This window comes from Pseudophryne corroboree, chromosome 8, assembly GCF_028390025.1.
Source record: "Pseudophryne corroboree isolate aPseCor3 chromosome 8, aPseCor3.hap2, whole genome shotgun sequence".
In the NCBI taxonomy this organism is placed as follows: domain Eukaryota; kingdom Metazoa; phylum Chordata; class Amphibia; order Anura; family Myobatrachidae; genus Pseudophryne; species Pseudophryne corroboree.
The window spans coordinates 422,575,505-422,599,603 of record NC_086451.1 but is presented as its reverse complement, the minus strand read 5'-3'; the positions used below and the strand labels follow the sequence as shown (position 1 = coordinate 422,599,603).

Here is a 24,099-nt window from a genome sequence, read left to right as displayed (position 1 = left end):
CTATGATCAAAGTGTTCCTGTATATTATTAACATTACCCAATCCCTCTTTCCTAATAGACAGCAACATAACATGTATGTAAGCACAGCAGCAGTAAACAGCAGGTCCGTAGTACATGCACAAGGAACAGTGTCATTTACAATGTGAGCTGCATGCAGTCACTAACAGCAGCACAGCTCACCAGCAAGTCACTCGCAGCCAGCAAAGCTCACTAACAAGCAGTCACTCACAGCAGCATAGCTCACTAGTAGTCAGCAGTCACTCACAGCAGCACAGCTCACTAACAAGCAGTCACGCGCAGCAGCACAGCGAACAGTCACTCGCAGCAGCACAGCTCACTAACAAGCAGTCCCTCACAGCAGCACAGCTCACTAACAAGCAGTCCCTCACAGCAGCATAGCTCATTAGTATTCAGTAGTCACTCACAGCAACACAGCTCACTAACAACCAGTCACGCGCAGCAGCACAGCTAACAGTCACGCGCAGCAGCACAGCTCACTAACAAGCAGTCACTCACAGAAGCACAGCTCACTAACAAGCAGTCCCTCACAGCAGCACAGCTCACTAACAAGTAGTCCCTTACAGCAGCACAGCTCATTAGTATTCAGCAGTCACTCACAGCAGCACAGCTCACTAACAGTCACTCACAGCACCACAGCTCACCAAGGGCTAAGACATACTACCCGGCTTTTGCCGGCATTGTAATTAACAGTGTGAGGACTAGTGTCCTTACACACTGCACGGCCCCGGCCCAGCTGCCGGGTTGCAGCCGGGTCTCACCACTGGAAGGTCCGGCTGCCGGGCGGGTGCCGGGCCGTCTTTGCAGCCAGTAAACCGTGTGTGTGAAGGGGAGCTTTCACACACACACACAACGGTTTTTTTCCCAAGCCGTGTCTAATGCTGCGCATGCGCACAGCATCACACACGGCTCAAAGCCGTCCTGTGTGACAGACTCTGCCGGTTTCTCCCGAATGGCAAAAAGCCGGACAAAGGTTGTCCGGCTTTTTGCCATTCGGGAGAAACCGGCCAGTGTGTTACAGCCCTAGTCACTCACAGCAGCACAGCTCATTAACAAGCAGTCACTCACAGCAGCACAGCTCACTAACAAGCAGTCACTCACAGCAGCATAGCTCACTAGTACTCAGCAGTCACTCACAGCAGCACAGCTCACTAACAAGCAGTCACTCACAGCAGCACACCTCACTAGTATTCAGCAGTCACTCACAGCAGCACAGCTCACTAACAGTCACTCACAGCAGCACAGCTCACTAACAAGCAGTCACTCACAGCAGCATAGCTCACTAGTATTCAGCAGTCACTCACAGCAGCACAGCTCACTAACAAGCAGTCACTCACAGCAGCACAGCTCACTAGTATTCAGCAGTCACTCACAGCAGCATAGCTCACTAACAGTCACTCACAGCAGCACAGCTCACTAACAAGCAGTCACTCACAGCAGCATAGCTCACTAGTATTCAGCAGTCACTCACAGCAGCACATCTCACTAACAAGCAGTCACTCACAGCAGCATAGCTCACTAGCATTCAGCAGTCACTCACAGCAGTACAGCTCACTAACAAGCAGTCACTCACAGCAGCATAGCTCACTAGTATTCAGCAGTCACTCACAGCAGCATAGCTCACTAATAACAATCCGCAATCGATCCTCCTCTGCTCTCTGCCTGGTTGGTTCTATATCGGAGGGGCTGAAGGGACCTTGTGACGTATTGAGGGGAGGAGCTACGTCACCAGGGGGAGGAGCTACGGGCGAACAGGGTACCCGAAAAGTACCCTCGCGGGCTCGCTTCGCTCGCCACGCTTCGGGCACGGTGGCTCGCTCCGCTCCGCTTCGCTCACCACCTAATTACTAAAGGTAATAGTTGGTTGCGTGGATAGTAGAGGAACTATCCCGCTGGCCTAGCTCCTCCCCCTTGCGTCGTAACTCCTCCCCCTTACGGAAAAGGTCCCTTAGCCCACTTGATTCTAGCATCTACCCTCTCTGCCTCTCACATGGACGAGCACTTCCGGGATTGCAGGCTCCCCGAGTGACAGATGATGGAACCAATCGGATCTGAGAAAGTGAAGGACCTTTCGCGCTGCACTAATGAGATTACAGGGAGCAAAGGGAGGGGCGGGAATTACGAGCCCTGGGCACAAATCAGTGCAGCGCAGCCGCATATTACAGAGAGGGGACTGGAGAGTATGGATGCTGGTAGAGATTCCTCTGTAATCACATACATGTGACAGAGCTTTATACATCTGTGTGTTTAGGCTGTGAGTGTTATCTATAGAAAAATGACGTCCACGGAAATGTACAAGTAGTACCAGCATGAATAAACTTTTCATTTAAATAAAATTCCATTTGTTGGTTTAAAAAAAAAAAAAAAAACCACAACTATATCCAGGCGATGTATTACCTACATTTAGCTATTCTGCAGCTGAAATAGTCTTTTTCTCTGACGTCCTAGTGGATGCTGGGAACTCCGTAAGGACCATGGGGAATAGCGGCTCCGCAGGAGACTGGGCACATCTAAAGAAAGCTTTAGGACTAGCTGGTGTGCACTGGCTCCTCCCCCTATGACCCTCCTCCAAGCCTCAGTTAGATTTCTGTGCCCGACGAGAAGGGTGCACACTAGGGGCTCTCCTGAGCTCTTTGTGAAAGTTTTAGTTTAGGTTTATTATTTTCAGTGAGACCTGCTGGCAACAGGCTCACTGCATCGTGGGACTAAGGGGAGAAGAAACGGACTCACCTGCGTGCAGAGTGGATTGGGTTTCTTAGGCTACTGGACATTAGCTCCAGAGGGACGATCACAGGTTCAGCCTGGATGGGTCCCGGAGCCGCGCCGCCGGCCCCCTTACAGAGCCAGAAGAGCGAAGAGGTCCTGTGAAATCGGCGGCAGAAGACGATCCTGTCTTCAGATAAGGTAGCGCACAGCACCGCAGCTGTGCGCCATTGCTCTCAGCACACTTCACACTCCGGTCACTGAGGGTGCAGGGCGCTGGGGGGGCAGCGCCCTGAGACGCAATAAATCGATAAAACCTTATATGGCTAAAATAAATGCATCACATATAACTCCTGGGCTATATGGATGCATTTAACCCCTGCCAAAACATATAGAAAAACGGATGATAAGGACGCCGAGAAAGGGGCGGAGCCTATCTCCTCAGCACACTGGCGCCATTTTCCCTCACAGCTCAGTTGGAGGGAAGCTCCCTGGCTCTCCCCTGCAGTCACTACACTACAGAAAGGGGTTAAAAAAGAGAGGGGGGCACAAATTAGGCGCAGTATAAACAATACAGCAGCTATAAAGGGAAAAACACTTATTTAAGGTTATCCCTGTATATATATAGCGCTCTGGTGTGTGCTGGCAAACTCTCCCTCTGTCTCCCCAAAGGGCTAGTGGGTCCTGTCCTCTATCAGAGCATTCCCTGTGTGTGTGCTGTGTGTCGGTACTTTTGTGTCGACATGTATGAGGAGAAAAATGATGTGGAGACGGAGTAGAGTGTCTGTAATAGTGTTGTCACCCCCTAGGGGGTCGACACCTGAGTGGATGTACTGTTGAAATTGCGTGACAGTGTCAGCTTTGTATAAAAGACAGTGGTTGACATGAGACAGCCGGCTACTCAGCTTGTGCATGTCCAGATGTCTCATACAGGGGCTCTAAAGCGCCCGTTACCTCAGATACAGACGCCGACACGGATACTGGCTCCTGTGTCGACGTGAAGAGACAACCGTGATTTCCAATAGGGCCACACATTGCATGATTGAGGCAATGGAAAATGTTTACACTTTTCTGATAATATGAATACCACCAAAAAAGGGGTATTATGTTTGGTGAGGAGAAACTTCCTATAGTTTTCCTGAATCTGAAAAATAAAATGAGGTGTGTGATGATGCGTGGGTTTTCCTCCGATAACAATTGATAATTCTAAAAAGTTATTGGCAGTATACCTTTTCCCGCCAGTGGTTAGGGTGCGTTGGGAAACACCCCCTACAGGGGATAAGGCGCTCACACGATTGTAAGAACAAGGGCTCTACCCTCTCTTGAGATGGCCGCCCTTAAGGATCCTGCTGATAAAAAGCAGGAGGGTATCCTAAAATGTATTTACACACATACTGGTGTTATACTGCGACCAGCAATCGCCTCAGCCTGGATGTGCAGTGCTGGGTGGCGTGGTCGGATTCCCTGACTGGAAATATTGATATCCTAGATAAGGACAGTATATTATTGCCTATAGAGCAATTAAAAGATGCTTTTCTATATATGCATGATGCACAGCGGAATATTTGCCGACTGGCATCAAGTATAAGTGCTTTGTATCTACCAGTAAAGTGGTCAGGGATTCCAAACGGCATTTGGAATTGCCTTAAAAAAGGAGATGTACCCTAGGTCGCCTCTCAAATTAAGACGCCGTATTATCAGGCGCAGTCCTGGTTGGCAAGCGGACAAAAGGGTTCCTCTTTTCTGCTCGTGACAGAGGGAGAGGAAAATGGCTGCAGAGATCAGCCAGTTCCCAGGAACAGAAACCCTTTTCCGCCGCTGCCAAGCCCTCAGTATGACGCTAGGGCTTTACAAGTTCAGGCACGGTGGGGGCCCGTTCTCAGTGAATTTCAGTGCGCAGTGGGCTCACTCGCAAGTAGACCCCTGGATCCTTCAGTTAATATTTCAGGGGTACAAATTGGAATTCGAGACGTATTCCCCTCGCCGTTTCCAAAAAGTCTGTTTTACCGACGTCTCCCGCTGTCAGGGAGGCAGTTTTGGAAGCCATTCACAAGCTGTATTCCCAGCAGGTGATAATTAAGGTACCCCTCCTGCAACAGGGAACGGGGTATTATTCCACACTATTGTGGTACCGAAGCCAGACGGCTCGGTGAGACCGATTTTAAAATCTAAAATCTTTGAACACTTACATACAGAGGTTCAAATTCAAAATTGAGTCACTCAGAGCAGTGATTGCAAACCTGGAAGAAGGGGACTACATGATGTCTCGGGACATCAAGGATGCTTACCTTCATGTCAAAATTTACCCTTCTCACCAAAGGTATCTCAGGTTATGGTACAGAACTGTCACTATCAGTTCAGACGCTGCCGTAGGGATGGTCCACGGCACCCCGGGTCTTTACTGAAGTAATGACCGAAATGATGATATTCCTTCGAAGGAAGGGAATTTTAGTTATCCTTTACTTGGACGATTCCCTGATAAGGGTAAGATCCAGAGAACAGTCGGAGGTCGGTGTAGCACTATCGCAGGTAGTGTTGCGGCAGCACGAGTGGATTCTCAATATTCCAAAATCGCAGCTGGTTCCGACGACTTGTCTTCTGTTCCTAGGGATGATCCTGGACACAGTCCAGAAAGAAGGTGTTTCTCCCGGAGGAGAAAGCCAGGGAGTTATCCGAGCTAGTCAGGAACCTCCTAAAACCGAACCAAGTTTCAGTGCATCAATGCACAAGGGTTCTGGGTAAAAATGGTGGCTTCCTACGAAGCAATCCCATTCGGCAGATTCCACACAAGAACTTTCCAGTGGAACCTACTGGACAAATGGTCCAGGTCGCATCTTCAGATGCATCAGCGGATAACCCTGTCACCAAGGACAAGGGTGTCCCTCCTGTGGTGGTTGCAGAGTGCTCATCTTCTAGAGGGCCGCAGATTCGGCATTCAGGACTGGGTCCTGGTGACCACGGATGCCAGCCTGCGAGGCTGGGGAGCAGTCACACAGGGAAGAAATATCCAGGGCTTATGGTCAAGCCTGGAGACAAAAATATCCTGGAACTAAGGGCCATTTACAATGCCCTAAGTCAAGCAAAACCTCTGCTTCAGGGTCAACCGGTATTGATCCAGTCGGACAACATCACGGCTGTCGCCCACGTAAACAGACAGGGCGGCACAAGAAGCAGGAGGGCAATGGCAGAAGCTGCAAGGATTCTCTGCTGGGCGGAAAATCATGTGATAGCACTGTCAGCAGTGTTCATTCCGGGAGTGGACAACTGGGAAGCAGACTTCCTCAGCAGACACGACCTCCACCCGGGGGAGTGGGGACTTCACCTAGAAGTCTTCCAACTGATTGTAAATCGTTGGGAAAAACCAAAGGTGGACATGATGGCGTCCCGTCTTAACAAGAAACTGGACAGATATTGCGCAAGGTCAAGGGACCCTCAGGCAATAGCGGTGGACGCTCTGGTGACACCGTGGGTGTACCAGTCAGTGTATGTGTTCCCTCCTCTGCCTCTCATACCAAAAGTACTGAGAATCATAAGAAGGAGAGGAGTAAGAACGATACTCGTGGTTCCGGATTGGCCAAGAAGGACTTGGTACCCGGAACTTCAAGAGATGCTCACGGAAGACCCGTGGCCTCTACCTCTAAGAAAGGACCTGCTCCAGCAGGGGCCTTGTCTGTTCCAAGACTTACCGCGGCTGCGTTTGTCGGCATGGCGGTTGAACGCCGGATCCTGAAGGAAAAAGGCATTCCAGATGAAGTTATCCCTACCCTGGTCAAAGCCAGGAAGGATGTAAGCGCAAAACATTATCACCGCATTTGGCGAAAATATGTTGCGTGATGTGAGGCCAAGAAGGCCCCTACAGAGGAATTTCAACTAGGTCGTTTCCTCCATTTCCTGCAGACAGGACTGTCTATGGGCCTAAAATTAGGGTCCATTAAGGTTCAAATTTCGGCCCTGTCGATTTTCTTCCAGAAAGAACTGGCTTCAGTACCTGAAGTTCAGACATTTGTAATTGGATAAGAGATACACATGTTGATCAGATATAATACATTGCTATACACAATTACCACGGAATTCAGTATAATTGTAAGACATCCTTCTCTGTTCTACTCTTACAACTATTGTGTTCGCACTATAGATTCTAGGTGATGTAATCAAATTACTTAGCGACAGTGGCGTCACGGGTTAGTGTCACCCATTGCAGACTGTATGCGCAACCACAAGTGAGCGTGTCACACCCACATCGTCATCATGATGGGATCTAGTCCAGCACTTGGGGAACTGCTGGGTAAACTGAGGGATTCAGAATGATATCCGGCTAACGGGATGCCGGCGGTTAGAATATCAACGACGGCATCCCAATAGTTTAAATCCCGACGGGGGGGGGGGGGGGTAAGACTGGTCTCCCCTCTCCCCAACCCTTCCCTTTCCGCAGCCTAACCCTAACATCCTCCCAGGGCTGCCATAAGAAATTGTGGGGCCCGGGACTGACAAAATAGTCAGCCCCCCCCCAAGATAAATATATATATATATATATATATATATATTAATGTGCACATACGGAGCAACAGCATATTAATGTCCTATGGACACACCAGCTGATCACTGGTAAAAAAAAAGTAAAACAAAGGCACTATGTGGGAGGTCGACCCAACAGTGGCGGTAACGGAGATGTCGGCAGTGGAGGCGCATGCACAGCAGGAGATCGGGCTCCCTGCTTGTGATAATTGATAAATCCGTGCGATGTAATCAATTATCGCAGTGCGGATTTCGGCGATTTTATCACTTCACATCCACAGCCGGAGACCGGATACCGCCAGGCCTAGTGAAAGGCGCTGGGCGCTGCGGCCATCTTGTGCAGTGAGGAATAGCTGAAACAGGCCCAGATAGTGAACACCTCTACTACAGAGTTCTGAGGGAGTACACAGAGACTGCTATTGTCACGAACCACGAGCCAACCAAGTACCCAGCCCAAGTATCCAATTTGTCACGTTTTGAAAGTGAGTTACTTTATCTAGAGACAGAGACTGAGTTTATTTGCCTGAGAAACCCTTATTACTGAATAAACTACATTTGTCAAGAGACACTACGATCCCTTTGCTAGCTACATCCTCGTTAGAATGAGGCTGAGACACAGTGACATTTTTCCACCCCTGGATCATTTGTGTACATGTGCGCCAATCACCCTCTCCCCCCCCCCCCCCCCCCCCCCCCACACACACACACACACACATTGCAATGCTGTGGCACCACAGGATTTAAAAGAGCTTCAACGTTATTTGCTGGTGACGATTTTTATAATTTGGTTAGGGAAAGCTAGAAATTTGGCAACGGTTATCGAAAAATGTGTATTTCATTTCTCTTCTCATTACCACATTATAGATTGTGATTATAATGTGCCAATATCTGTGATTCAATTAATTGTCTTTTGCATTTTTTAATGACCCAGTGTGATGTGAACTGTAGTCAGTTGTCCTCTCTTTATCGTTTTTCATAGCCCTATTCTTCTTGTGATTATTTAATATGTTTGCCAATTAACAAATCATCATCCTCAATCCAGAGTTCAATGCGGCTTAATAAAAAGACATCCTGTTGAAACTGCGGATTCACTCCTGTGTCGTATCGATCTCTCCTACGTCTCTGCGCAAGGTACTACAGAACAAGGTATGGGGAAGAACATTTCAAGGGAAAGGTCTGTCAAATAGCCACCCAACACCTGTGATACCTCTCTCAACTACTTAGACATACCCGCCAACCCTGTAATTTATTAGTCGCCAGCAGCTATTCATGGTGTCCACCTTCTCCAGGGATTAGGTTTCACACTGGCCACTTGAATTATACATTATACATATGTTACCTTATACTGCACAGGATTATGGTGTATTCTCTACAGTGCATTGCTGTTATTAACCTGGTACATTATCATACATGCACTAGCATTATTTACTGTATATATTTATCTAGGGGCACGGCCCATGCACTCTCTAATGGTTAGCCAACCTAGGTGGTGGCTGGCCACACCCCTTTGGTTACTGGCCACACCTCTAAGCATGGGCCCCTACCACCGCATTTTCCCGGTGGGCCCTTCAATACCCAGTCTGACACTGTCTGGACGGGCAGGATAATCCCAGGATGGCTTTTCTGCTTCCAGTGCATCACAGCAAGTGTTTAAAGGGACAGCTGGCGAGGCCAGTCTCAGTCCTTGCACATTAGGACTCATGATTGTACACCAGGGAAGTACATAGTAGCAGCAGTAGTATAAAGTCACAGACACAACTGCAACAAAAGACGTAAGAAGGCTGCAACTGTGTCCAACTCAGAACAGGCCCTATAAGGAATATATATATACTAGACGGCACAGTATACACACAGGGTTTATTGCATAGAGCACAGTAAAGTAGCAGTAGAGCACTCCGTCTCTGGTAAGTAGAGCACTGACTAGAGTGCAGGGACGTGAGGTGAGCTAAATGGCTCAGGAGGCACTAGATGACCCCAGAGCCAGATGTACGCACAATATATGAGTCAAAGGGTACATCTGGGCATTATACACAGGTGCAGTATTATAAACTCCTGGAAATTTGGTGAGTTTTGATCAGAGATGAGTGGAAAAGATAAGCAGGTGAGGCACTGTGTAGGTGGGGGGTGGGGAGGCACTGCCTCACCTGCCATAGATTTTTTACTCCAGAGTTTTGGCTATAAAAATTATTAGAATAATGCAAAGAAGATATTTCACATATATTCTTTGTATTTATCATACACTTTACACAGTCAAAACTCTGACACAAACGTAAGTATTATAGGAAAGGCTCTGCCTCACCTGCCTCACCCCACCGCACGTCACTGCTAGAGAGTCCCACTCCCTTGGATGCTCCGTAGCAGATCCACAGGCTGTAGGTGACCATAGCGTTCCTGCCTGGGTCTCTCAGGAGGTTCTGCAGTAGTGCTTCTGGAGGCAGGATGCCATTCCAGGCACCTTGCAAGCCATATGCAGGTGCTGTGGGACAGCGTTGGTGCCGCCCCTTGTATCAGCCCTGATGGAATGCATGGTACAAATACATAGCCCCCCTAACATTTTACCACCATAAAATGCAGTGATACAATCCCTGTAAATTATACATTGCTCAGTAATGCCCTCATTTCTGCAACATATTGCCCATGGAGATGTAACAAAATGGAGGTGATTGCATGTGACAGGAGGCACCCATGACGTCTGACATGAACAAGATGATATCACTTGTTGGGTGTCAGAAATCCATGCTGTGTACAGTATTTTGGCTTAGAACATGAGGTCATTTTTGCTGTGTGACAGAGGGAATCCTGACTATGTATAGAGGACGGGCCTGTAACAGGAGGTAGTCGCTGCTGTGAGTAATCATTGCAGGAGTCTGACCTGTAACAGGAGGGAGGTGCTGCTGTGTGTCCCAGTTACCTAACGTCAGTGTCTCACCTGTATAGGGAAAGGGAAAGCTGTACAGAAATTCCCAGCGGCTGTTGTCACCTCTCTCCTGTCACTCGTATTTCGGGACGAAAAAAAGAAGAAATCCTAACATCATGAAAACGAAGATAATTTTCTCCTGGAGACGGGAATTTAAAGGACGAAACATGGCAGGACTGTGGCTACATCTGAGACCAGCACTGGAGAGACATCGTATAACCCTGCAGGTGAGGATCTTATTCTGTGTGTACATAGAATACTGGGAGTGTAATCTAATTACCTGTGTATATTGACTGCTTTATGGTGGTCATTCCGAGTTGATCGCTCGCTAGCTGTTTTTAGCAGCCGTGCAAACGCTATGCCGCCGCCCACTGGGAGTGTATTTTAGCTTAGCAGAAGTGCGAACGAAAGGATCACAGAGCGGCTACAAAGTTTTTTCGTGCAGTTATAGGGGTAATTCCAAGTTGATCGCAGCAGGATTTTTTTTAGCAGTTGGGCAAAACCATGTGCACTGCAGGGGAGGCAGATTTAACATGTGCAGAGAGAGTTATAGGCCCTACACACATGCCGATTTGTTTGAAAGATATGAACGATCTCGTTCATAAATGAACGAGAACTCGTTCATATCTTTCAGTGTGGAGGCTCCAGCGATGAACGATGCGCGGCCCCGCCGGCTGTGCATGCAGGCCAATATGGACGATCTCGTCCATATTTGCCTGCACTTCAATGGAGCCGCGCACTCCCTCGTCACTGCCCTCCTGCCGCCGGGTCGCTCGTCGGCCGTATCCACCCGTCGGGCAGATCGGCGGCGGATCGGCCAGTGTGTAGGGCCCTTTAGATTTGGGTGTGGTGTGTTCAATCTGCAATCTAATTTGCAGTGTAAAAATAAAGCAGCCAGTATTTACCCTGCACAGAAACAAAATAACCCACCCAAATCTAACTCTTTCTGCACATGTTATATCTGCCTCCCCTGCAGTGCACATGGTTTTGCCCAACTGCTAAAAAAAATCCTGCTGCGATCAACTTGGAATTTCCCCTATAGAGTAGCTCAAAACCTACTCAGCGCTTGCAATCACATCAGACTGTTCAGTTCCTGTTTTGACGTCACAAACACGCCCTGCATTCGCCCAGCCACGCCTGCGTTTTTCCTGGCACGCCTGCGTTTTTTCAACACTCCCTGAAAACGGTCAGTTGACACCCAGAAACGCCCACTTCATGGCAATCACTCTGCGGCCAGCAGTGCGACTGAAAAGCTTCGCTAGACCCTGTGTGAAACTACATCGTTCGTTGTAATAGAACGTTGCGTGTGCGCATTGCGCCGCATGCGCAGAAGTGCCGATTTTTTGCCTCATTGCTGCACAGCGAACGAATGCAGCTAGCGATCAACTCGGAATGACCACCTATATGTTTACATTGCACAGGGAAAGGTTATTCATAGAGAGAATGCACTTAGAGCCTAATTCAGACCTGGTCGCACGCAGGCTTTTTTTTGCACTGCTGCGACCAGGTAATAGCCGCTTACAGGGGAGGGGGTAATCGCTGTGCAGGGGTGCGATCGGCTGTGCAGTGAGCTGTACAAACAAAAGTTTGTGCAGTTTGTGCACAGCCCATGACTTACTCAGCCGCTGCGATGATCCCGGACGGAGCTGACGTCAGGAACCATCCCTGGAAACGGCCGGGCGCGCCTGCTTTTTCCTGGACACTCCCAGAAAACGGTGAGTTGCCGCCCACTAACGCCTTCTGCCTGTCAATCTTCTTGCAATCGCCGGTGCGATCGCTTTTTTCGTTAGATTCATTGCTGCCCGGCGACCCCCGGCGCCAGCCAGTGACGCGCCTGCGCATTGCCGACAGCACGCATGCGCTGTTCAGACTCGATCGCACAGATGCAAAAAAAAAAGGCAGCGTGCGATCGGGGGTCTGAATGACCCCCTTAGGGCCTTATTCAGAGATAGACGCAGATTGCTGTGTATGAAGCCAGATCTGCGTCCATCTCCTCACATGCTGGGGGGGCCGCCCAGCACAGGGCAAGGCCGCCCAGCAGCTTTGGCGCTGCCTCCCTATGCTTCCGCAACTACACTACATCGAATTAAGGTTGACCCCTGGCAGCTGTGGCTGGTACGTGTGCGCAGACCACTCGAATGCAGCCGCTGCGTACGGATATGAATGACCCCCTTTGTGTGTTCAAACTTGGGAGCCCGATGTGCACAAACTGAGGCAGATTAGCCGAAAACCCTGCGTTAATTTTGTGGGATATTTGTGGCCCAAGAATTCTGAACATTTCAAAAAGCTCTCGCAATGCAATAAGGAATGGCAAATTAACTTGGCAGTGTGAAAAGTATGTGAAGTGCGTGGAAGTGTGGGGAGATCATCCTAAACCCCCCAAAATTGTCAGATAAGATTGCAGAACAGTGTCGGAGGCTGTCAGTGGCCATACGCAGTGTATTGGCAGCAGGGCAGTCGAGAGCTGGGCTGGGCCCAGTTACTTTTTGAGGGGCGTGGCATAATTACAAGAGGTGTGGTCATGTACCCTTAGAAAAAAATACTGGGGAAAAAATATATTATAAGTATTTTAATATAAGTATTTTAAGCAGCTCCGTGGCCACACTGCAGCCCAGTACACAGCGGTGTGTGATGGGCTGAGGAGAAGAGCTGCAGCTGCTGCTACCAGGTAAGGGGGAGGGGGCCCAGGCCCCTACTGGACCCTCACTGGCCCTTCCATCAGACCTGGGTCCAGGTAATTTGTACCCTCTCCCCCCCTCTCTCGGCACCACTGATTGGCGGCTGTTAAAATGTTTGATTTTTACAACTTCTATAAATGAATGAAAAATTATTTCCAACAATTGAATGTCAACAAATAAAAGTGTCGATTATTTTGGGGTAGTCTATGGATAGTGATTATTAAGTGTTTAAATACAAATTTGTAAAATATTGTGAAAAAAAACACTTGCAACGCCCATCTCCAACTTTACGAATCCCTTTCCCATCTATACAACCCCTCAGCATATATCGCCCACATCATCAATCCTATGTCTATGCTTTCTAGAGAAAATGACATAAAACATAACTTGTCTTAATTGCTGATAGTTTACTATTTGACCACCTCTAAATACATCATTATTAATTGGGAGGGGCGCCCAGGGGTATTGCACTAAGGGCCTGATTCAGTAAGGATTGCAAATTCTGCTAAGGAGCAGAATTTCCAATCCTTGTGATTGCATGCTGGTAGGCGCTCATCCCAGGGCAAGGCCGCCCAGGATGCTGACCGATGCCTCTTCCCCCCCCCCCCCCCCCCCCCTCCCCCAATTTGATCAAGCAGAAATTAGGATTGCCTTTTGCCATCTTTCTGATCCCGGCAGCTGCGCGTGACGTCACTCAGCCGCCGCAATCACAACCACGCCACGCCCACCCATTTTGATGACGCCCCCTCCGATTGACAGGCAGAGGCATTCACATTTTCTGCGGGTGCATGCCCAGGGTGGGTGCTGCGCATGAGCCCGCATCCTTTTTGTAATTTTTGCGGTTGGATCGCTTATTGCGATCCAACCTGAATCAGTCCCTATGTCCTGGCAGCTAAAAGGGGTGGTCTTCAGGTTGCCAGCGGCCGGGCTCCCGACGACCACCATACAGGCGCCGGAATCCCGACCGCCGGCATACTGACATCTTCTCTCCCTCTTGGGGGTCCACGACCCCCCTGGAGGGAGAATAGATAGCGTGTCACGCGTAGCTCGCCACCGTGCCCGCAGTGTGGCGAGCGCAGGGAGCCCGCAAGGGGCTCATTTGCGCCCACCTAGCTGTCGGTATGCCGGCGTTCGGGATTCCGGCGCCGGTATGCTGGTCGCCGGGAGCCCGACCGCCGGCATCACATACTACACCCAACTAAAAGCCACACTTTTTCCTATTTAATAGCGAATTGCTGCGGGTTTTAACTGCAATAAAAAGCTGCATTACCAAAGTTAGCGGCTAATTGGAATCTGCTCTACTTTTAATACTAGTCCCAAATATATACTCAGAATGATCCCAGAATTCTTATTGGGTATTGGCTGAGTCCACAGAAGTCTTCTGTCTGTATCTCTCATTACTGGTTATATGTATAGATATTAACTCAGGTCATATACACAGGTTTCCAGGAGCAACAGAAAATCCCTGCACCCAGAGCAGCACATAAGCCATGGACGTCAGACTGGTGGCCGTCACCGTACTAGCTGTGGCAGTGAGTGGATCTCCACATGGAAGACGCTGCCACGTGTCCCGATATTTATCCGTGTCACCCACGGATATCACAGCACTGAGACAGCTGCAAGGTGTATCTGTAAGTGTGACGCACAATTTATCCTCATCAATGGCCACGGATAGCAGCTTCCAAGCTAGATATACAGAGGGCAAAGTTAGAAGTAAAATGGGATCTCTGAATGGGCATTACTGGGCAGCAACAGGGCAGGAATGGGGTGTTCACAGGTAGGGATGGCCATTGCTGTTTTTAACATCGATAGTGTAATGACAAGCGGCCATCGATGGTTGCAAACTATATAATGAATGCCAATCAATGGTTTTACCAACTGATGGTCATCCCTGTTCTTTCACTCACTGGCGCATGGGCCAATCAGCACCTGAAGGGTGGAACTTTACAGGTGTCAGGGGGCGGATCTATGCTCTGTCCCGGCACCTTGTAGAAAAAAACCCTCAGAACCATCTATTTGATTCTTTGCCATCGATGGCAAAAGTATTCATCATCGGCAAAAAAACATTATTGATTTGAAATCATCGATGGCCATCCCTATTGACTGGTAAAGCTGGGTGCACACTAGACAACGTGTATACCCAGCCGATCCGACGGGCGATGGGACCCTGCATTGGCAAATGCATACACACTTGCCGTTGCAAGGGGGGCGACAGAGCGACGCCGGATGCATGGCATCGCTAGCGATGTCTTCTGTCGGCCCTACAGCAGGGCCAACTAGAAGACATCTTTAACAACTGCGGGGGCGCACATATTGGGCACACACACTGCCCAAAAAGCGCCAATATGAACGATATGTTGGTCCAATCCACCACATAGGACAACATCCGCTACATCGTCTGCACAGTGCACGCCTCACTCAGTTGTGTCTCATGCACCAGCATGGGGTCAGTGTGAAATTGGTGATGGCTACCCTCGCGGGTGGAGCTCTGGGGGCAGAGCCATTGCAGCAGTGAGTACGACTTAGAATGCGGACATACAGTTGCATTTGAATTCTGCTCACTGCAGGCGTTCCCGAGCAAATTAGAATCAGGCCCAAGCCGCACACATGTCTGTACAGACAGCATATGTCGCTATTTCCCGGTAAGTCATCAGAGCATACTTGTATCTGCCTATAGCAGGATCATAGGACACAGCGCACTTGTGTATATTTGCAGGTCTGCATGGGTCGCACTTGTGTGAGCACATGGCTCTCTCAGGGGTCTGTTCATGAAGCAGTGAAAAGTGTGGAGAAATGAGCCAGCGGAGAAGTTGCCCATGGTAACCAATCAGCACTGAAGTAACATTTATAATTTGCATACTATACAATTGTACGGAGCAGCTGAATGGTTGCCATGGGCAACTTCTCCACAGGCTCACTCCTGCACACTTTTCACTGCTTCATGAATAGACCCCTTAGTGCCAGGTAACAGAACGTCTAGGCAGGGCCGCAGTTTCCGCTGGGGCTGCATTGCTACTGCTGACCCAGGGGAACGCATTCTATAGACTAACGCCAGATATGACTAGGCAAACAACGCAATTATATTTAACCCAACAATTTCATGCGCATAATATGTAAAAAATAAAACATTGACGTGTAAAGTGAGCGGAGTATCACCCATAGGCCACGTGACAAGGCCCAATTCCTATGTGGCATTTTCACAAATCCAGGCTCAGGCACATATGAGGTGGGGAAAGAAAAGTGCAGACAGATATCTAAGCATTGAATTATGTGTTGGCTGGGGGCGTAAATGCATGAGTAGAATGTAATACTTATCTCCTATATAATAGCCCAGATCTGTCACTCTGTGACTGTGTGTATAACGCTGGGCATGGCTAGGAGCTCTCATTGGGTTAGCAGCAGGTCTATCACACCCAGTCTACAGCTGATTGGGCGAGAAACGCCCTCCCACACAGTTTACATCCAATGGGAGGCTCTGCCCTTTGGCTGTTGTGTGTTCCCAGAGCAGGATTAACAATGGGGCTGATGGAGCTGCAGCTCCCGGTCCACACTCCAAAATAGGCCCACTGCATCTGCAGCAACATACCCTCCAACAATTCACACATAAAAATCGCTACAAATTCGAAAAAGGGGGTGTGGTCATGGATAGAGAGGCCTGGCCACGCCCATTTTCCTATACTTTCAATGAAAGTTTGGAGAGTCAAAAATCGGTTCAGAGCTGCGAAAAAGGTACAGTCGGAGGGTATGCCACTGCATCTGCAGCAAGTCTCTGTGCTGTAGATAGGGGGGGGGGGGGATCTTTTAACTGCAGCTTCCTATGTCCTGCTGCCAGTCTGCCTGCCCCCTCCGGCATCACCATTCCCCACTCCCTAGCCGCAGCGCAGGTGGAACAAAGCTGCTGCAGCCACCGGCATAGATGTGTATGAAAGCGGCGCAGCGGAAGGCCCTCCTCGCGCTGCATATTCTCTGAGCCCCAAAGCCTCCTCTGCGCCACAGCCGCGTCCAGATCCCCAGAGGCCCTGACTTCGCAACACGGCACCTGGGCTGCCGGTCTGGAAGCCCCGAGATGGCTAATGTAATGGATAAAGTGGGTGATATCGCAGAGGTTAATGTCTGGACGCTGATTCAATGTAAAAGGTGACAGTGCTGTACACTGCAAATTTCCTTTGGCACCTCCCCCCCCCCCCCCCAGACAGGTTTAGTGCGCGTCATAGGTTCGCCGGCATAAAATGGGCGTGGCTTCATGGGAAAGGGCTGTGGTAGTCACAGTTATGCCCCCTGTAGCTGTGCCTCCAGTAGCTGTGCCCCCAGTACTGTGCCCCCTGTAGCTGTGCCCCCAGTGTTGTGCCCCCTGTAGCTGTGCCCCCAGTAGCTGTGCCCCCTGTAGCTGTGCCCCCAGTACTGTGGAAGGGGCATGGTCACAGTTATGCCCCTAGTAGCTGTGCCCCCAGTACTGTGGCCCCTGTAGCTGTTACCCCAGTACTATGCCCCCGATTACCCCCCCCCCAAAAAAAAATACCATCCCCGCTCCTGCTTCCCGACCGCTGCTGTCCTCCGTCTCTGGCCGCTGGCGCCGCTCCTCCGATCTATGGGAGAGACATCATGACGTCTCTCCCATAGCACCGCACAGACACTAGAGGTCAATTATGACCTCTAGTGTCTACGGCCGCTCCCACAATGCCGTGCGGTGCGCGATGACATCATCATCGCGCACCGTGCGGCACCTGCACCGGATCTTGCCACGACGGCGGCGCCCTCGGGACAGCTGCACCCCGGGCAAAAATCCTGCTTGCCCGTGACAAGAACCGCTACTGCTTTCAGCCGTCACTATTGTTAGCGCCGGTGTCCCCACGCGCCGCATTACAGGGAAGTAGATGCACTAAATAAACTATAGCTCATTGCAGCCCTTAGCGCAAAGCATTTCGGCGCTAAGGCCTGCTGGGAGCTGTAGTTTATTGAGTGCATCTTCTTCCATGTAATGCGGCACGTTGGGACACCCGCGCTAACAATAGTGACTGGTTGGCTGCTGTGCGAGTCTCCGGGAGAGCCACTGCCAAAGGGAGGACAGCAGCTTAGCTGCTTTCAGGAGGAGAAGCAGGAGAAGCATTACCCGCCCCTCCCCCACTCACAGTACCTCCGGGTCCCATCTGCGGCACCCCCACACACCCCCTTCCACCACCTGTGGTAGCTCCGGACCCCCTCCCCCACGCCCACTCACAGCATCACCGTACCCACCCCTCCCCCACCCGCGGCACCCCCGCAACCGCTTCTCCCCCACCCGCGGTGGCTACGGACCCCATGCACCCGGCACCACCACACCAGCCCCTTCCCCACCCGGGGCACCCCCGCAACTGCCCCTCCCCCAACCGCGGCACCCCCTCTCCCACACGCGGCACCCCCTCCCCCATCCGCATCTCCCCCGCACCCTCCACTCCACCAACCACAGCACCTACTAGGCGATTCATCAGGCCCTACATGCGCTGTTTATGCCGTTGCAAGGGGCTACGACCCCTTAACCATCGCACGCCCTTTGTCCATGCAATATTTAACCACTCACACAATTATGATTGGAGGTAATACTCCATAGAATACAAATATTGCACACCACAAGGGTGTGCAAGGGTGTGAAGAATGCCCGTAGGGTGCGATGAATCACCTAGTTATATATACTTACTTGAGCTATGGACATTATAAGACCACCATAGACAGAATAATGTACTAGTTACAGAAACACATTATACTGATAAAACGTCTGACCCCTCCACAGGAGAAGGACTTGTCCAGCAAAGCAATGAGATGCTACAGGAGAATGATGAAACACAAGCCGTCTGTATGTGACCTAGAGGTGAGGATAATGTGTGTATACATCACGTATCTCCAGTGGCAGAACTAGCGTGCGGTTGGGCCCAGGTTCGACAATATGCTTCCCCCCCCCCCCCCCTCATCCCATCCAAGTCCACCCCCTCACCCCTGGAGAGGATCTGGTGAGGGGGACCTGCCCAGGGCCAGAGGAATGGATACCTAGCAACAGTGCCATAACTAGACATTTTAGCACTGTGTGCAAGAAACGGCATCGGAGCCCCACCCCTGCATGCAAAACAGGAGCAGTGCGCGCTGTAGGCGCGCGCAAAAAATATAGGGGTGTGGCTTCGTTGGGAAGGGGTGTGGCCACAAAATAATACCAATTCATAAAACGGTGCACAGTAGTCTCCATTATTCAAATTACGCCGCACAGTAGCACCACTACACAGGTAGAGACCCTTTTACACCTTACGGCGGACAGATTCCCCTTTTTACACATTACGGCAGACAGCGTTCCCTTTTTACACATTACGGCAGACAGCGTCCCCCTTTTTACACATTACGGCAGACAGCGTCCCCCTTTTTACACATTACGGCAGACAGCGTCCCCCTTTTTACACATTACGGCAGACAGCGTCCCCCTTTTTACACATTACGGCAGACAGCGTCCCCCTTTTTACACATTACGGCAGACAGCGTCCCCTTTTTACACATAACGGCAGACAGCATCCCCCTTTTTACACATTACTGCAGACAGCGTCCTCTTTTTACACATTACGGCAGCCATTCCCCCTTTTTTACACATTAAGGCAGACAGCGTCCCCTTTTTACACATTATGTCAGACAGCGTCCCCCTTTTTACACATTACGGCAGACAGAAAAGAAAGAAAGAAAGAAAGAAAGAAAGAAAGAAAGAAAGAAAGAAAGAATTATACTTACTCTCTCCGCTGGCAGTCAGGCTCCTCGGTGCAGCTTCTGGCAGAGATTCCGGGCAGGAGAGAAGGAGGAGGAGGGAGGGAGAGGAGGGAGCGGCAGCAGCGCTGTGTAATTGGTGGAGGCGCTGCTGCAGCTGTCCCTGTCCTTCACCTTAGGCTGTTCTCTGCCGCTGTGAATGCTGCGCTTCCCAGCATTCACAGCGTCGGAGAACAGCTTATGGTGAAGGAAAGGGACAGCAGCAGCACCTCCACCAATTACACAGCGCTGCTGCGGCTCCCTCCTCCACCTCTCTCCTCCTTCTCCCCCTGTGGCCAATGCGCTCCTCTCCTTGGCGGCAACTGTGTGCTGCGGGCGGCGGCTGCCCGCAGCACACAGCGGCATGTAATGAGTCAGTTTGACTCATTACATCCCACGCTGCTTTGGGCCCCTGGACAGTGGCGGGCCCCAGTGCAAGGCACTGCTTGCACTGGCGGTAATTCCGCCACTGTGCATCTCCCCCACACACACTGTAAGGGGTCTCTCTCTGTGCACACAGTAATACACAAGCCCTGTCATCTCCCCTCATATGTCTATAGTCATATATCCACTCACACCGTGTTCCTTCTGTCCTACAGCCCAGTGACCGCCTGATCCTGACCTTGGAGCGAGTATCACTAGCTGCTGATGTACTGACCAGTATGTCTTCATCTGCTCTGTCTGACGCTGTATCACAGTCGCTTATGGCTTTCCTCACACTGAGAGATGACCTGATGATCTGTGTAAGTTCTCATGTTACTTGTGTGTGTCAGTCACATCTATCATGGTGTGGAAAGGTGAATCTATGGCAGCAGCGGAGTAGAGCTCCCTGTGTCCCTGTGCATGCCCCATCCCGAACCTGTGTCACCATGGGAGTGGATGGGGCCGCCAACAGTACATAAAGTAGAGCTGCCCGGATGCTTGAAACTGTCTATGCACTGCAGGGTGCATCCTCCGAGTGTCCAGAGCAGTGTTACCGGCTACAGGGTGAAGTTCCAGGCACCCTACTAGCCAGGTGCAGGGGCTGAGGTACAGCGACAGTGCCACTCCCCGGGCCCTGCGCCCTGGGCAACAGCCTCCATCTCACTACGGCCCTGATGTATAGGACAGAGATATATTACACAACTTTCTCACCTCCTAATTCTTCTTCACAGAGGGAGTCACCAGAATACAGAGAACCTGCCTCCAAGCGGCTGAGGCCCTGGCTGCAACGTCTCCAACGCTTTAAGAAAGCCGTAAGTGTCCTGCACAGACCATACATTGTACTTACTGTTGACTATATTAGAAGGGACTTAATTGTTAAACAAACTGAGAAATGAATAGAACACGGGGGACACTGTGGTGTGACGAGAGAGATGTATAATTGTTGTAATGAAGTGAGTAATGAAGAAAACACAGGGAAAGTGGAGGGATTACATTAGGGATGCACCAGGGGCCATAAGACCTGTATCACAGGAACGTTCTATCCTGTAGGAAGTTACAGGAAGAAGATGAAAATCTGTAAGAAAGCTCTACATTGTGTCTCAGCCGCATTGTAAAGACTACTTCATCGCTCATGTGACAGGTGTAGAAGAAATAATAGACTGCAAAAACCAGAACCAGCTTGGCCATCTGGCAAATATCAGCAGGGCCAATGGGCCGATGGGCTGTCTGGCCATCCGAAAGCCTGGCCGACCAGCCGCACCTCCAGATATTCTGCTCAGCCGGCCTGCAGAAAGACAGGTGTTCCGCAAGACCACTCGCCCGTGACTCGCAGCACGCCTTTGTGAGGTGTGGCAAGGTCCCCTGAGGCGTGGCCACACGCGTGCTCATTAAGTGGTCTATTTATGAAGCAGTGAAAGGAGTGGAGAAGTGAGCTAATGGAGAAGTTGCCTATGGCAACAAATCAGCTGCTCTGTATCATTTTATACTATACAAATTATCAATGTTTCTTCAGTGCTGATTGGTTGCCATGGGCAACTTTTCCACTGGCCCACTTCTCCACACTTTTCACTGCTTCATGAAATGATATATATCCCCAACTGCCTGACTATCGGAACGATACAGTATCAGACGTGACAGCAGGTCAGAGCCCACAAATGTGTTAATGAAATCGGAACGGTTGGGATATATGCTATATTATAAGACAATATCAAAAGCCTAAGTGCCAAATTACTGCCCCAGTCCCTGGTGAAAGCCATAATTATGGAGTTATAAAATTAGTGGAAAATGTTATGTACAAACAGGTAACTTACAATGTACTTTATACGTCAATAATACAGGCATCTCAAGCATGTGTCCGGAATGCTGTGTTACTCAGCCTGCTCTCACTAAGGGTAGAAGATGTGAGTTGTTGGGCTATAAGAAACATGTCTTTAAAACACAGAAAAGGAGAACGTTAGACCTCTCTCACCGAGAAATCACAATGTCTGCTCTTCTGCCATTGGCGGTCATTATTCAGCAATGACTTGGACAATACATACGAATTGTCATTAATGGACTTCCTTGCACATCCTACAAAGTGGTTCTTCTGCCAATCATCTTTGATGGACCTTCATGCTCATCCAAACGATGAAAGATCAATCCGTCTGTTACAAAACCACTATTTAATTTTTTATACTCATCTTAATTTATTTAATTATTTTTATAATTTAATTTATGAAACCTTTGCTAAGTGATGTTATACCTTGGTTTTCATTTACATACACCCAGGCCGCCTGGTGGATGTGCTGAGAATTGAGGAGTTGTATTTTTGTTTTTATGAATGTCATTTTTTACTTAAAATAAAAACTTTGCCATATGAACAATTACGACTATTACAAAGATTTGTAAATAGTGTTTCAATAGTGTTTCATCTATTTAGCAGAATTATGGATTCCCAATTTATGGAAAATGTAATTTGACCAAGGGGAAAACTGTCGGCCCTGGCAGTGTTGGACACTCAATAGAAAGGGAAAAAATTGAAGCGCTGTCTGATTCAATATACAGTAACAATTAAAGAATTTTTATTACAAACAATAAATACATATATTACAATACAATAACACATGTTTCTCATTAATCAATTCTAGTTGACGGATATAACAGTGGTACATTGCATTATTAACCTGTTGCTAACTCCATGGACATTTAATTAACCACTGAGTGACTGCGTCAGTATATATGAATTTTATACATTGCATTGATTAATGAGAATCACCGGCTGTGTGTTATTGTATTGTAATATGTGTATGTATTGTTTGTAATAAATGTTTTTTAATTGTTATATTGAATCGGACAGTGCTTCAATTTTTTCCCCCTTTCTATTTTATGCCATATATTATAGGAGGTTCAGTGACCTCCATATTGAAGCGGCAGTCTTGATTCAAGTGGCTGCGGGATTTTATTTTGTCAGCGCCTAAACAAATATTGTCTTTTACTTAGTGTTGGACACTGGCTGGCCGTTATTGGTCACACATTGCGTGCGCAAATCTATATGCAGTTTTGAACACACCCCACCCAAATCTAACTCTATCTGCACATGTTATATCTGCCCCACCTGCACTGCACATGGGCCCTCATTCCGAGTCGTTCGCTCGGTATATTTCATCGCATCGCGGTAAAATTCCGCTTAGTACGCATGCGCAATATTCGCACTGCGACTGCGCCAAGTAATTTAACAATGAAGATAGTATTTTTACTCACGGCTTTTTCTTCGCTCCGGCGATCGTAATGTGATTGACAGGAAATGGGTGTTACTGGGCGGAAACACGGCGTTTCAGGGGCGTGTGGTTAAAAACGCTACCGTTTCCGGAAAAAACGCAGGAGTGGCCGGAGAAACGGAGGAGTGTCTGGGCGAACGCTGGGTGTGTTTATGACGTCAAACCAGGAACGACAAGCACTGAACTGATCGCAGATGCCGAGTAAGTCTGAAGCTACTCTGAAACTGCTAAGTAGTTTGTAATCGCAATATTGCGAATACATCGGTCGCAATTTTAAGAAGCTAAGATTCACTCCCAGTAGGCGGCGGCTTAGCGTGTGTAACTCTGCTAAAATCGCCTTGCGAGCGATCAACTCGGAATGAGGGCCATGGTTTTGCCCATTAGAGGAAAATATTGTTTTGCAATCAACCTTAAATGATACCCTTTATCCAACTCTTACTATACAATAACAGGCAGCATCGTATATATAATCTAGGTACACCATCCCACTATTGCCCCCTCTTGTAACCCTTTCATTGCCTTGTACATGTAGATGAGCAGTGAAATGATATATCTCCCCAACTGCCTGGCTAACGGAACAATACAGTATCGAAACTGACAGCAGGTCAGAGCCCTCAGCCCACAAATGTGTTAATGAAATCGGAACGATTGGGATATAAGATATATTATAAGACAATGGGGGTCATCCCGAGTTGATCGATAGCTGCCGTTATTCGCTGCGCAGCGATCAGGCTTAAAATCTGCATTTCTGTGCATGCGTATGCACCGCAATGCGCACGCATGACGTACGGGTGCAAAGTTCTTTGTGGTTTTGCACAGGTTCTAGCGAAGCTTT

At 49.2% G+C, this 24,099-nt stretch overlaps 2 protein-coding genes across 7 annotated transcripts in view; one reads left to right on the top strand and one right to left on the bottom strand.

Moving 5' to 3' along the window:
• Nucleotides 1–24,099, bottom strand: part of ALKBH6 (alkB homolog 6) — a 75,115-nt gene that overhangs the window by 36,482 nt on the left and 14,534 nt on the right. Inside the window, exons 1-2 of one of the 6 annotated variants that reach the window (XM_063937967.1) lie at nt 2,002–2,063; nt 1,628–1,680 (exon numbers count right to left, since the gene is read on the bottom strand). The exons of 2 other annotated variants lie outside the window; for them this stretch is intronic. The gene's annotated coding sequence lies outside the window, so the exon portion shown is untranslated. Of the gene's footprint in view, nt 1–229; nt 289–1,391; nt 1,408–1,627; nt 1,681–2,001; nt 2,064–24,099 lie in introns of those variants that run through there. 3 more of the 6 variants (XM_063937968.1, XM_063937971.1, XM_063937969.1) reach the window with 3 other exon arrangements.
• On the top strand, nt 8,283–22,320 carry LOC134949414 (interferon lambda-3-like). Its single transcript, XM_063937973.1, has 7 exons — nt 8,283–8,382; nt 10,174–10,380; nt 14,273–14,462; nt 18,599–18,676; nt 20,184–20,327; nt 20,739–20,819; nt 21,846–22,320. The coding sequence occupies exons 3-7, from the start codon at nt 14,322–14,324 to the stop codon at nt 21,963–21,965; spliced, it is 564 nt and encodes a 187-aa protein (XP_063794043.1). The 5' UTR covers nt 8,283–8,382; nt 10,174–10,380; nt 14,273–14,321; the 3' UTR covers nt 21,966–22,320.